A 15,743-nucleotide genomic window follows, 5' to 3' on the forward strand; every position below is an offset into this window, starting at 1 on the left:
CTCCTTGGCTTAACGTTCACAGGAAATATGAGTTGGAACAATTACATCGAGGGCATTGCCAGGGCCGCTGCGAGGAAGGTGGGCTCTCTCTACCGTGCTAGAAAACTTCTAACACCCGAAAGTATCCTGTACCTCTATAAGGCTACCATTCGCCCATGTATGGAGTATTGCTGTCATATTTGGGCTGGTGCATCGGCTACTAGTCTCTCGCTCCTTGACAGGGTTCAAAAGAGAGTCGCAAATCTGATAGGCCCTAAACTGGCATCTAAGCTTCAGCCTCTGTCCCATCGTCGAAACGTTGCATCCCTCTGCCTGTTCTACAAGTATTTTAATGGTGAATGCTCTGATGAACTGCATGCACTTGTGCCCCCACGACGTGAACACCCTCGACAGACCCGACAAGCTGCAAAATCCCACCCCCACACTGTAGAGATCCCTAGATGTAAAAGATCTTTCTACTCCAGTAGTTTCTTCCCCAGAACTGCTAGACTTTGGAATTCCATTCCAGGTCACTGCTTCCCCAACTGTACTGACATGCATAAGTTCAAGTGCAACGTGAACCAACATCTTGCTGCCCAAATCCCTACATAGTACCCCAGTAGATGTTTCCCCTGATAGTAGCCCCCTACACCAAAGTGGCAATGTGCCTTGTTTGGGGTGAAAATGTAATAAAAAAAAAAAAAAAAAAAAAGGGTTCAGTTTGAGATGTTGTACAGATTCCTGAGTTCAACAAGATACTATTTTTTTTTTATATTTTTTAAATTAAATCATGGTTTATATAAAGAAATAAGGGTTCTCATTTAGAATTACACTTAATTAAAAAAACAAAAATACAGAAAAAATCTTTATGATGTACAGAACATAGATGTCATATTCCCAAAATTACGTAAATTGATCAAGTATTTTTTATTTTTTTGTTTTTTAACTAAGAAAATAAAATTTTAAGAGGAAGCAAGACAGAGCTAGGAACTACCATGTTGTATAGAATTTCAGGGGTAACAACTCAATCCGACTACTGAGATTTTGTTTTTATTCAAAATAATTACAAAATTATTAATGGCTAAAAATCGTAAATTTTGATTTTTCTTTATTAAAAAATAAAACTTCTTGGATAATTTATGTGATTTTTGGAATATGTTATTTTGCATTTTGTAATGAGTATGTACATTATAAAATTTTTCTGTATTTCTGGTTCTTTAATTAAGTGTAATTATAAATAAGCAACGAAGCAAGTTATTTGGGAGGCTGAGAGCTACTTTGTTGTAAATAATAAGCAACCCTAGATTAGCACGTCACCAAACAAACAACTCTTTCTTTTTCTTGCAACAAAAATATCAGACCTTGATAGCACGAATGTCATAGTCTCATTCTCTATGTACAAATATAAGTTCACATATTATTGTTTCTGAAAACAATGTCAACTTCACGGTGGCAGTATTTCATAACATGTCGACATTACTCGGTAAATAAACTTATGAAACAAATTTTGTGTTTCAGTTATTCACTTATCTATAAAAGGTCAGCAGGTGATAGGGCAGGGAGAGGGGGGGGGTCGAGTCATCAGGAATGTCAAATTTAAGTTCACTTTGCACTACCTACTACACCTGTACTCTCTCAACATAAATACCTCTGACCAACTCGACTAGTACCAAAATCCCACCCCTTCACTGTAGAGGTCCCTAAAAGATGCTGGAAAATTTTCTGACTTAATAGCTTCTTTCCTTGGACCACTTGACTTTGTAATTCCCTCACTGCTCTCCATTTCCCTCACCCCCGAGTGTACCGATATGCAGAAATTTAAATGTAATGTGAACAGATATCTTGCTGTACAACTCCCCATTTAGGATACCTCCCTATAAATCTGGCTCCTGATCTTAGTTTTTTTTTTTTAAATAGAAATTGCTCCAGACAAGGCATCAAACTACTTGATGTAAGGAGCTAGCAAAAACAAAAAATGATTATCACAAAGGAAAATGTGCATTGGCCTTAGTCTTGAAAAAAAAAAACAAGGTTATATGTAGGAGGAAAACAGTCAGCAGGAACAGAGTTCCACAAGCCTGCGATTATTAGTAAGGAAGCTAATAGAAGAGAAGGCTGTATTACAACAAGGTATCAAAACAGCAATTTGAAGGAGAATTGTGTTAATTTTCTATCGTTCTCTTTAGCTCCATATATCAAGTGGCTTCATACCTCGTCTGGAGTGACTTCTATAAAAAAAAATTAAAAGATAACACAATGTCATCCTTAGTAAAACTTTGTTATATCATATATTTTTTTTTTGTTGTTTTATTTTTTGTAAATAAAAATATATATCTACATGTCTCCATATCTATTTAGAATGCTATATTAATTAACATTTAAAACAGCTTTAAATCTACATAGCTGTCTACATAGGGCAAGTATTTGAGAGTATACATTATTTTTTACTATAATAGGAAAATTATTTGACTTTATTTTTTTTATATTTCAGTCCCTGTAATTACACAAGAAAAGAATAGGCACACAGTCATTATGACTATAAAAGCTGAATACAGCAATTTAGAAATGTAACCATTATTAAAGCTTGTTTGATCTTTTGTTTACAAAGTTTTTACAAAGTTAAAAAGCGTAAGACAGAAAGGTATCACCATTATCAAAATGTAAGCAGCATACTGATAGCATTAAAACACATGAATTTATTTGGCAAACACAACACACCATTAATGGTAATCCTAGAGGATTCATGAGGTTGATTGCAAAACAATACTGAGTGTCAGAAGGAACAATCTGAGATGTTATTAACAAACATAACAGCAGACTAGCAGAGAGACCTGACTTTGCCTGGGATTCAATGATGATCAACAAATGTTTCACTCTCATATTTTTATTGTGATTGAAATCGGTGAAATTGCCTACTTTTCAATCAAATTGATTGATTGCCTGCTCTAGTTGGGGACCCATCATGGTGCACCAGGACGAAGCTTTACATGCCCCTCACAGTGACTTAGTCCACAATACATTATAGTCTACATTGCACTGTAGAGAACCTATTGTTGATTTTATAAAATTAGTTTTACATATAATGGTTTAAATTAAAGTTTAAAATGCAAAAGTATAACGCTTCAATTGTGCTCAAAGACATTCACTTCGAATGTGCCCCTGTCATATCAAAGAATCTACTGTTGATTTTTATATGCTTGGCCTTAGTGCGGTTATAATGATTTGAATTTAAGTTTAAAATTTAAAAGTCAAGTATCATGCTTCAATTGTGCTCTAAACAAAAATATTCATTTCGAACACATCCCTGTTATATCAAAGAAGCTACTATTGATTTTATATGTTGGGCCTTTTCAGCTTATGCAGTAATGAAACTTCTCAAATGCACTTGTGATGTTAGGTTGTGTAAGGTGTTAACTTTAGTTGAAATCACTTGTTGCTTCTTTCATTGGATTATTTTGATTATCGATACTTATCAAAGACATTCTGATGTAAAATCTATCTAAGAACACTGCCAGGCACATAAAGTACCTTTGTGTGAAATTTTATAAAACCTAGCCGAGCCGTTTTTGAGTCCATAAGGAACAAACTTACACACACACACACACACACACACACACATACAAGGTTCCTTTTATATAATAGTAGAGATAAAAGTATTATGTGATAGGTAAAAGTTATTTTTGTCAGAAAAAGTAAAGGAAAATTGGTTCATGGAACACAGGAATGGATGGAAGAACATTCTCATGATCATATAATCTCTAATATTTGGCATCGTAGCTCCCTGGATTTTAATCATTTGAACTTCTATGTATGGAGTGTAAAAAGGTCCATGAAAATGTTTATAACACTAAATAATCCATGAAAGTCTCTATAGTTAGAGTAATGTTCAATATTACATGGTCTTCTTTAAGTCCAATGTAAACACGTTTTTGTTGTGCCATCCTCTTAAATAATCAAATTCTTCCAAATTGAATACATTGATCAGGTACATTCTTATAATACATATTCCTGTTCTAGTAACTTCTTTCCAAGAACTGCAGGCTTGTGAAACTTTTTGTCTTCCTTCTACCTAAAGCCTTGGTCTTTTCAATGTAGAAATCAATAGGCATGTTCTTTTTAACTCTTTACATTAAGTAACTTCATGCTTAGTTGGGAGTGACTTACACCAAAAATTAAGATTCGGAAACGCAAAAAAAGAATAAATAGATAAACTTGTTACCCTTGTGTGTTTTCTTTAAAATAAGACTCTTTGATTTCTTTCTAGTTTTTCAAGTGGTCAAGTGAAATTATGGAATCTGGAAAATGAAGATGAATGCATATTTAAACCTTCGGACATGTCATTGGTCCTAGACGAATCAGCGGAGGAAGGAACCATAGCCAATGTTATTACAGGTTTATGCACTAGCAGTCACATGACCATGGCTGCATTTAGACAAGGTAAATACAGTATTTATGTTATTAAAAGTGTTCTCCTTTTTTTAAGGTTTATGATTGATTTGATAAATTAATCAATTATGACTTCTAACGAGTATGCTTTGTCGGACAAAAGAACAAAAAACTTTCTTTTCACCATTGATCAGTAAGAGTCGTTGTCAAGATACACCTGAAGAAAGTTCGAGATTACATTGCCTGAAACATTGTAAGAATATCACTCAAGATAAGAACAGTAGTTTGAAGAATCATCAGAAGTTAAAAAATTTAAACTTAAACAGTCATGTTTCTTGAATTGTATCTGTGTAAAGTTCTACTTTACTGTTTCAAATTTTGTAACTTTTCAAAAAATTTGTATTATTTCACTTCTTCAGACGACTGTTCTCATCTTGAATGTTATTTTCACAATGTTTCGGTTGATTTAACCTCTGACTTTCTTCAAGTGTATCTTGTCGAATTTGAGAATCTTTCTATCAAACTTAGGAATCTGTACAGAATTTCAAATGGAACCCTTTCTTTTATCCATGGAGATAACATATGCTCGTTCTGTCAGCCATGGCTAAGTAAAAGTCCTACATAATTAATTCGCAATCGCATTTTTGTCACCCAACTTCAACTCCCAGAAAAGTGTAACATTGCAACTGAATTTTACCAAATACTTTATCCAATGTGTCCCAAGTCTTGGTGAACAATTCTAGTATGAATTTTAGGAGACTTAAATCTATTTTGTTTTCTAGATGTTGACTGAAATGTGAAAAAAAAACACTGACATCAAGATGAGAGCAGTAATTTAAAGATTTCAAATAATATGAAAAATCCTTGTCTCAAAACTTAAGAAACAGTTTTTAAAATATATAATGCCCAAATCTTCTTGTTCAAAATTCCAAGATTTTATACATTTCAGTAATCTTGGATCTCGTCTTCCCCAAGTGGAGATTGCACTTCTCTACTTTATCTTTTTTTATAAAGTGAGCCTCTAGAACTCAAGGATAAAAGTTAATAAAATAGATAGTATATGCTTATATATTTCTATACAGAAGATTCATTCTTAAACTAATTCATTGATCATTATGAAGTTTGGAAAACAGCTGTGAGGCATAAAGGTAAGTAAAATGGCCTGTATTTAGTTTCATTTAGTTTTATGCAAAGTGGGCAAAAAGGTGGAAGTCCTTTGTAAAAATTTAGATAACTCTGAATTTTGTGAAATTTTAACAATAGGTAGTAGACATCAATTAATAAATATTCCTCAAATTTCAGTTTCTTTAGAATATTTTAAAGGGCTTTTAGTGAGCATACTATGAGCACAACTTATTTGATCATTTAAATATTTCAGATTAGCATTAAATTTAATCCATAATCATTAAACACCAACTAAAAAAGATTTCCTGAATTTTAATTTTTTGTTAAGATTTTTTAAGCCTTGAATTTTATACATCTTTTTAGAATGAAAATCATCAAATGAATTTTGTTCAGAATTGGAAGAAGGATTCTAGCCATATTCATGTTATTAACTCATTATCTTGGTAATGAGACATAAAAATGGTGCAAACCTATTCAGTTTGAGGAATTAATTTTATCCTTCCTGGAATGGGTATTCTTTTAGTTTATTATATAACAGTGATCTTTTTTTTTTCCAGGCTTTGTAGATGTTTGGCTGCATGAGGGAGACCTTTCCCCTGTTCACACTTTTCATTGTGGCAAGGAAATCAAATGTATGCTATTAAAAGAATTGAGTCAAGAATATCTGCTGGTTCTAAGTTATGGACCTTTTGTTCAATTAGAAGCAATCGACAATCTCTTTGAGGAAGATGGCCCATGCTTCAAGTCTCTCCACAAAATAGACATCAATAATAAAGTAAGTTGATCTTATTTCTTAATCTTTTTAAAAAAACAAACATTAACCTGTCCCCATGAATAATCTAATTCTACCCAATTTCTACCACTAATGATTACTACACTACCACCTTATATTCATTAACCCTTATCCTCAAGTGGCCTTTGTGCCTTGATAAGTGGTGACTCCCAAGTAAGAAAAAAAAAGCAATCAAAGGAAATGCAATGAATCTTTTCCTAAGATTTATGTGATAAGAAAATATTCAAAATTTATAATTCTATTGATTTAAATACAATCCATCATCGTGATACTCAGACTTGTCGATCAGACTTGTTCAATTTGAAATTTTAAATAATTTTATAAATAAATTTACTGGTTTGTATTATTTGGATTGTTTGGACTACTGTCCTCATCTTGAGTGGTATTTTCACAACGTTTTGGCCAATGTAATCTTCACTCTTCTTTAAGTGTATTTTGCCAAACTGATAAAATGCACAAAATTTTTATGTCAAACTTTGGAATCTTTATGTCAAACTTTGGAATCTTTATGTTAAACTTTGGAATCTATATGTCAAATTTTGGAATCTTTATGTCAAACTTTGGAATCTTTATGTCAAACTTTGGAATCTTTATGTTAAACTTTGGAATCTTTATGTCAAATTTTGGAATCTTTATGTCAAATTTTGGAATCTTTATGTTAAACTTTGGAATCTTTATGTCAAACTTTGGAATCTTTATGTCAAACTTTGGAATCTTTATGTTAAACTTTGGAATCTTTATGTCAAACTTTGGAATCTTTATGTCAAATTTTGGAATCTTTATGTTAAACTTTGGAATCTTTATGTCAAATTTTGGAATCTTTATGTCAAACTTTGGAATCTTTATGTTAAACTCTGGAATCTGCAAGGAATTTCTGCAAGGTTCCAAGGCGTAACAAATAAAGTACTTAGAGAAATTAAATTTTAACTAATACTCTTCTGGATGTTGAAGGTTCAATCATCAGTGTGGGCAATACTCAGAATACAATTGTGAATTACTTAAGTTATGGCTGACGGAACAAGAGCATGCTACCTTCGTGGATTAAACAAAGGGTTCTATCTGAAATTCCATGCTGATTTCTGAAAGATTCCTGAATTTGATCCGAAAGATTGTGAAAATAACACTCAAGATGAGAACAATAGTCTGAATAATTCAAATAATACGAATTATTAATCCTCATCTAAAATTTCAGAAATGTAAACTTGCTGACTTTGCCGGCTTGCTACTGATCTCCAAAATTTTAAAATTTTGGAGATCAGTCATCTGTGCTTCCCAGTACAGACCAATCAGTTAAATATGGGAGTTTAAATTTGGTGACTTTACTCGAAACTTCAAGGATGGCATTGTTACAGGGAAAGGCTGTCCCCTTTCCATGTAAATAAGAAAGAGTATTAGATAGGTGAAAATGAGATTAGGATAAGCCGAGACTCGAACCTTTTAAGCAAGGTTAAGAATTTGAATGTTAGAATTTAGTCTATTGTTAAATTCTGTTAGAATAGTTAGATATTGTTTATATCGTAGAAAGAATTGATTGTTCATTCTTTTAGAAAACTGAATATTAAAAATGTCAGCTAAAGAATGAACAATACAAATTAAAAATATATTGTTAAAAAAATAGGTTAGAATTATATGTTGAGAATTCTTTTGTTGTTAAAAGTGTGTTTGGAAAAACATGCATAGCCACGTGAATTGGTCACGTTTGGGAAACACACTTCTGACGTCATAGATGAAGGGGGATTCTCAATATAGGAGCTAGAGTTAGTTAGTCTGGGAGTCAGCAGAAGAGTAGAGTCGAGAGCAGTTGAGTTAGGTTGAGTTGGAGTCAGTCCTTTGAAAGCGAAAGGAAGAACATTAAACTATGTAGATCCCAAATTTGAATTCCTGACGTTATCAGCATTCGATCGGTCCAATGAATAAAGAATAATCAATTGTGTTTTTGTAACTGTTGTCAAGTGTCATCTTTCAACATTCAAAAGGTAATGTGTTAAACATCTTGTAATGAACATTGTGTAACCCTTACAAGATTATGTATCTCCCCTCCTCTGTGTTCAGAACTTGTATACATCTCCAGCCAGTATATATATGAAGTCCCAAGCATCCCAGAACTGTATAAATGTCTCTTTCCTTGTCATCACTGTTGTTATATCTGTTATATGTATTGTCCCAATATGAATTCCCCGTCATATCTCTTTAATATGAAACCTTACTATACAACAGCATAATAAAATAAAAACTTATCTCCCAATTTTTGGATTTTGTAATCATGCCCATATGCCTTTGTTTTCTTCTAAAATTGCTAAATGCTTTTTCTTCTGATGATTTAAGGGCAAAATAAATTCAATAATTAAATGAATGATTTTATGCTATGAAACAGGTGCCATCAAGAATTGCGCATGTCAACTTACTTGAAGGAATAAACAGTAAGATGGTCAGCATCTTGAAATATGGAATATAGACTTTTGTCATTTATTTTGTTATGCTCTGTAGTTATGTCAAACATTAAAGGATTGGTATAAAAGGTGAAATATAATTGAATAAAATATATTACCTCATAAATATATATATATATACGTTTTATTTTTATTACCGTTTTTTTTTTTCTGTTCAGTTACATTTTTGTTTCAGCTACACGACCGTTTTTTGGCCATTATGTAGCCTTCTCAGACTTTACAGAAAAGTTTGTTTATGGTGATCCACCATAAACGAACGTTATGTAAAGTCTGAGGAGACTACATAATGGCCAAAAAACGGTCGTGTAGCTGAAATAAAAATGTAACTGAACAGAAAAAAAAAACGGTAATAAAAAAATAAAACGCATATTTGCTCTACAACAGTATTGAGACCTTTCTTCAGGTTTTTATTAATTACCATTTCTACTATATATATATATATATATATATATATAAACATTTTGTTTCTGCTTTGAAATGAGATACTTCATTGAAATAAGAGATACCTAACAAAACAGATAAATCAAATGAATATTCCTAATATCTTTCTCTTGTCAACAGATTTCTTCAGTGAAAGTTATTCCAGATTCTTCCGTTCACCAAATCTTGGATTGCCAACTAGTTATTGCCACAAACTACACAGTTTCGGTACACCACGTGAATAAAGAGGGTGCTCCTCCTAGTCACTTATCGGAAATTCACAACATGTATGGTTCCCCTGTTACCTGCGTAGAGATTTCATCTGACAAACAAATGGCTGTTGGACTCAGCAGTTACACAGGATTATTTGAGGTAGGTTTCTCAATTTAGGGATACTTCTCTCTGAGAGGGGAATTTTAGGATTTCAAAAAAAGTATTGATGTTATATCAACCCTGGGGTGGATTGTGTGTGTCGGGTGAGGTGGGGTGGGGGGAGATAGTTATACAATTCTTTTCTTTTGATGCAAAAGGACAATTGATATATTTCCACTTATTGATAGGTATATAAATCCTAAATTTCATTCTTTTTTATGCTACATAATTAACCAGCAATTTATTTCCCAAGTTGACTTCAATCATACTTAATAAGTTATTGCACCTGGCAAATCATATTTGCACTTAACTTCAAAAGTTTATTATTGCTAAGTAAGTAATGTTTATTCGATTTTTAAACAAAAAAAATACTTCATATTGACAAGTGGAGTACTCTTTAATCTTGCTAGGTAATCACTTACAGATGATGTCTCAATAGAAGTACTAGTCCCCATCACTCCACTGGGTTGGCATCAGCAAGAGCAGCTGGCTTATAAAACATCTTGCCTGACCTAAGGAAATGACTTCCAAAGAAAATCGGTCATATTTCAAGAAAGACCTGGTCAGAGATAGATTAGTTTGAAAGTCAATTTCTAATAACCACCATAGAGGATTATTATTATTATTCATTCATTCATTAAAAGTTCTCACACAGGCCATAACCAGCAGTCACTCACTGACAATAACCTGTGGTGTTTCCTGGAGTCTGAGTGACAACAAGTCTCCCCAGATTTTCAGTGCTCTCCACCTCTCTCAATAACCAGTACAGATGACTTCGCATTATCACAACAGCCACTTACCTTTGATTTCTTAGTGGCTTTTGGGTGACAAAAAGCCTCCCCAAAGCCCCCAGTGCTCTCCATACTTGCCTAGTGGAGGTTTGCTTAGTTCTCTCTCTCTCTCTCTCTCTTCTTGCTCCTCCCAAACCCTTCACAACTTTTTGGTCAGACACCATCCAATGTAGATGCCACCAATTTTTAGGAGGCGGGGGTATAGTTAACTTTATTTTTGGTTTTCGTGGTTCCCTGTATTATTATTATTATTAGTAGTAGTATTAGTAGTAGTAGTATTATTATTATTAGTATTATTATTATTATTATTATTATTAGTAGTAGTAGTAGTAGTATTAGTAGTATAGATTTAAATCGAAGAATATAGACAGTTTTCCATGTGAAATTGTTTATATAATACAGTATTGATGAAGATGATCTTAGAGGCAGCTAGAACACCCTATGAAAAGTAGACAGTTAGTTGATTATTATGATATTTGAGGATATTCGAAGAGAAAGTTAGATTCAATTGCAACTAAAAATTTACCTAAGTAAATTCTTGAGGAATAGTGATGCTATGACACCAAATTCCCTTCATGAAGATAAGTCCAGAAGCAACTCATAGTTAATTAATTGGATTCGCATTTAGTTCAATGAGTAAAATAACATTAAAATCGTTATTGTCTTCTTGTTTAAAAATGTGCTACAAAAGTATCACGAGAACTGTATCAAATTTTTTATACTAAATTTCTTTCAATAAAAATTAATGAAGTTAAATGCATCCAAATGTATGTATGTATTGAGACATTATATATATATATATATATATATATATATATATATGCATTATATGATATCTATACATTATTTAGTTTTATTCTCATTTGGCATAATCGTTAGAGTGTTTGCTAATGGGTCAGGAGAACAGTGTTCAATTCTCAGTCGAGTAATACCAAAGAGTCAAAAAATTGTACTGGATGCTATTTTGCTAAACGCTCAAGATGAGAATTAAGTGTAATCCTGGTAAAGTGTAATCCTGGTACAGTATTGGCACCTTACCCTATATCTTGGTATAGTAGCTAATGAAAAGAGAGCTTTCGACTCAACCACTTTACATATTTTTTTTTTAGATATTCCTATTTACCATTAAATCTCAGAGAATTAAAATTCAGACAGAAACAATGGGATGACCTATTAAATGGCATCAAACTATTGAATGTCAAAAATTAAAAAATAAATATTCCCGTCAATCAGAATCAATAAAGTCTGAATATAAAAAAACTATACTCGTTCAGAATTAAAAAAATACAAAAATAAAAAAAATCTGTACCTGTGACAGAAAAAAAAAATTATATTCCAAGAAATTCTCCTAAATTGATCAAGTAGTTTTATTTTTAAATAAGAAAATTAAATTTCATGACTAACTGAAGAGTAACTGTCTCACAATGCCAATGGAGATAATTCTAAATAATTCAAACTGGCAAGATTTTAGAAAGCTATTCTTAACATGGGATTGGAAAAACTTAAATTTGATTAAAAATGATTTTCTTTGTAAAAATAAAACTACCTGATCAATTTATGCAATTTTTTTCCATCACGTGTACATACATCCTGCAGATTTTCTTTATTTTTACTTTTTATGTCAGGGGAATTCTGGACAAGCACCATAAAATTATTTTCATTCATTCCTTTGAAAATATCCGGAAAGAAATGTTCAATCTTTTTCAAAAATAAAGAAATACGTCTCTGCAAGGGGTATAATTGTACTTAAGATTTTAAGGGAATTACCTCCCCTGTGGAACTCTTGCTGTTTCTCCAAAACGCAGCTACAGCACATCAAATTTAAAAAAAATAAAAGTACTGACAGAAATCCACTGAATAAATTACATATTTATTGGGTGGATTTCTTTCATTACTTTTATATTTTCAAAGTTTTGACCAATTCTCGGGACTCCAAGGGAAAGAAAGCTTCATGGTGCTATCTTTGTTTTCATTTTAACTTAAGTGCTCAACATTACTTGCATTTCAAACTTAAAATACACTTTAAAATTAGTTAAAACACCAAAAATCTATCTAAGCAGGTAGAAAAGTAACTTACCTTGCGTTTGGTAACATTTATCTGTTATATATTTATTTCTTTATCACTTTTTCGTACCTCTCTCTATTGTATGTAAAGCAAACCCCACAATTTATATTAAATGTCAGTATGGTTCTTGGCAATACCCAATGATGCTATCATCGTTCAAATTTAGAGACTATGCCACATATTAAATTTAGATACTTGATCAGTTACTCTGTATTTGTGTTTGTTTAATCTAAGAAACAAAAAGAAGCATTTTAATATTTCATTTTATGAATATTTTCTTTTTTTTCCAGTTAAAACTATATGACCTTTTTACTGGTAAACTGGTGAACACCCTTGACGGCCATACCTGGTACATCACTTGCATCGATCAAGGGGGGGTCACTACACCATTTACAATTGCCACGGGTTGCGCTGATCGTAAAGTGCGCCTATATGATTCCCGGCATCCCCAACCAGCAGCCACATTCGCCGGCCACAACCAAAAGATCTCAGCTTTACAGATGGATGAATGGAAAATCGTTTCCGGATGTGAAGATGGAATCGTCAACGTCTGGGATCAACGCATGGTTTCCAGACTCTGGGAAGTCCGCAGCCGGCACCCAGTCCGACTATGCTCTTACAATGAGCGACGGTTGATCATTGGCAATATTCCCGAGAACAAATTTGCTCAACTCGATGAATTTGATTCATTTGCTCACCGCAATGACCGAGGTACATTGCAAGTGTATGACTTCTTGTGTGACAATAGTCGACGAGATAATTTACTGGACATTTGCCAATCTCAATATAATCATCCGCACGGTTACGATTATAATATAAAACTCACAATGCCGTATGATCTGATACAGTGATCAGCGCAATCACAGATTTGTATGAATCTCCTTGTTTTGTAATCAGACATTTGTTCCAACTCCATCATGCTAGACGGTGAAGTATCTGTCAACCTTTGGGTGAAGTACCTGTCAACCTTTGGGTGAAACTTCTCATGCGCCTCTCTGTGTACATATCTTTTTAACATTTAGATGAAACTTTTTATGTCTGACAGAAACTGAGTCATTTCGGTGGCCTTTTAGTTGTTGGACTGATGCAAATGTTCTTGATAGCCTTAGGCGGTCCATCCTCCCAGGCATTACCTCCCGACTTTTGAGGGGAGCAAGTTTATTGCTTGTTATCTAAGGCACCCCCACTAAGGAATGCTAACTGGGCTACTCAAACTTATTTTTACAGGGCCAGATTGTTCCTCCTCCTGGAGTGCTGCCACATTTTCTCACCTTCCAACTTTGTGTAACGTCCCCATGTGGTTGGAGAGAGATAAATACCATGTGTTTATCATCTCTGCATTGTTGGATATTTGGGCCATGTGTGCCAAGAAATAATTTTGTACAAAAGCACTTGTATTATCAAATGTTGAATCAGTTGAATTAAAAATTACGAACCTGACATCTTGTTAATACCTAGGCTGTGTGTACCAAGAGATCGCTTTGACAAAACCTTGCATCTGTAAGAACAATAATAACTATCAAATATACCAAAAGGTCATTTGAAAAAAAAATTATAAACCTACGTGAAGAAGTAACTAATTTGATCAATTGTCAAAAAAAATGATGTTTGAAAGGTCATTGTCGGCAAAAGGTTACACGGGTGTAATCAAATTCACGTTGATCCAGTGAAACGACAAGCCAAATAAAATACCCTTGGAGTGTGATTACAGTGACAACACCATTCCAATGGGGGTATTTTAGGCGGCCACAGATACTTATAACAACCAAAATGTATATCGCTGTTGGTTGACGATTTTGGCCGAGAAGTATCAACCCATTGAATTCCCATGTGTACATCTCTCTCCTAACAACCCACTATCCATAATCGTCACTGATAATAAAGATATAGTGTTATATTTTTATATATCAGTGTTGTCGTTTTTTTTAAAAAAAGCAGAAATACAACAAAATAACTTATACAATATTTTTTATTTACTATTAATTGAATATTTATTGAAATCCACAAAATGCAATAGTGTTAAGTATTAAAACGAATTTTTTAAAAATTCTATTTAAAAAAAATTATTTAATTATGCAATTGAATCCACCAGAATGCATTTTGGTTTAGTCATAAACAAGTCAGCCATCAGGGATTCTATGAACCATTAAAAGAAATGAGCACAGGCAATCAGGAGTCAGGGCAGCAATATCAAGCAATCAATGCACAATGGAGAAAAGGAACAAAAACTACTATCAACTTACATACGATGCCAGATGCATACAAACATACTGGCAAAATGAATGCAGGCAAGTGTACACATCTTGTATATTGACATATTTCTTTTTTGCATCCACAAACAAAGGAAATCGACACAACTTTCTAAACTTACAAATGAACAATTAACACAGAAGCTGTAAAACTATTTCCACTGTTTTAAATTTGAAAAAATTTATAATGGTTCAGAAACCAGTCAAAATGTTTTTTTTTAAAATAAGCATATTTATTTATTTCAATTTTCGATCCATATAAGAGTATTTATCAGGAAAATACAATTTTTAAAATATTCTTTTCTTTCAGCATATTGTAGCTAAGCTGTACATAGTCTTCTGTTCTTATTGAAGATCAAAATTTTTTTTTATGCCTGAGTTAAAACAACTTAAATGAAAGATTAGAAGTAATCATAAATTGTTATTTTGTACATATGTGAATACGATGTTTCATTAACTCTGTTTTCATTCTTGCATTCTATACATGAATGAATACTAGTATATACATATATTTCATACATTGACTCATTTCTCACGAAGGAAAGAATTTAACTTTCTCAACTTATGTACACAAAAACACGAGTAAATAATCAATGAATATAAACGACTTTTATTCTTTCTAATTTTGTAAATATGTTGTGTTTCATTCACTGTTTTCACATGTTTTTTGTTCTATACAGAGTTTATTTGTTGCTTTCTTTATCTTTCATAAAACAAAAACATGCACTATGTGTATTCTTTAGCCGTGATCATCCCATTCATTGTGCCAGGTCAAGGTCGTCCATCAATCTATCCAGTCAGCATTGCAATGAAGAATTTGCATTCCAAACAAAACACCACAAATTCCAAGTTATAAACAATAATAAATGTTTATTATTTTAGATAAATGACACTCACTTCACCATGGTCAAATGGCAGACTTGCAGATCTTTGTTTGATACACATAAGACCCATTATAGAGTCCTCTAGCCAAGGGTCCAATCTAACCAGAGAGACTCTGTGACCAAACTCTTATAACTCTTCAAAAATTAATTAGCTGCTTCAAACGTTCAATTCCAACTTCTGGAAAGGGGGAAGGGGGCTGGCTGTTACTGCCTCTCCTTTTATTCTACT

The 15,743-nt window shown here is 32.8% G+C and overlaps 1 protein-coding gene across 2 annotated transcripts in view; it reads left to right on the top strand.

The window, feature by feature from the left end:
• LOC145292603 (F-box/WD repeat-containing protein 8-like) overlaps positions 1-13,983 on the top strand; it is a 33,373-nt gene extending 19,390 nt beyond the window's left edge. For both annotated transcript variants that reach the window (XM_080138740.1, XM_080138741.1), the window contains exons 7-10: positions 4,244-4,416; positions 6,048-6,265; positions 9,295-9,525; positions 12,672-13,983. In XM_080138740.1, the coding sequence (XP_079994866.1) occupies positions 4,244-4,416; positions 6,048-6,265; positions 9,295-9,525; positions 12,672-13,232 (1,183 nt within the window). In that variant the 3' untranslated portion in view covers positions 13,233-13,983. The remainder of the gene's footprint in view (positions 1-4,243; positions 4,417-6,047; positions 6,266-9,294; positions 9,526-12,671) is intronic.
• Positions 13,984-15,743: the final 1,760 nt, after the last annotated feature.

This window comes from Euprymna scolopes, chromosome 2 (assembly GCF_053919585.1).
Source record: "Euprymna scolopes isolate OS-2025 chromosome 2, ASM5391958v1, whole genome shotgun sequence".
In the NCBI taxonomy this organism is placed as follows: domain Eukaryota; kingdom Metazoa; phylum Mollusca; class Cephalopoda; order Sepiida; family Sepiolidae; genus Euprymna; species Euprymna scolopes.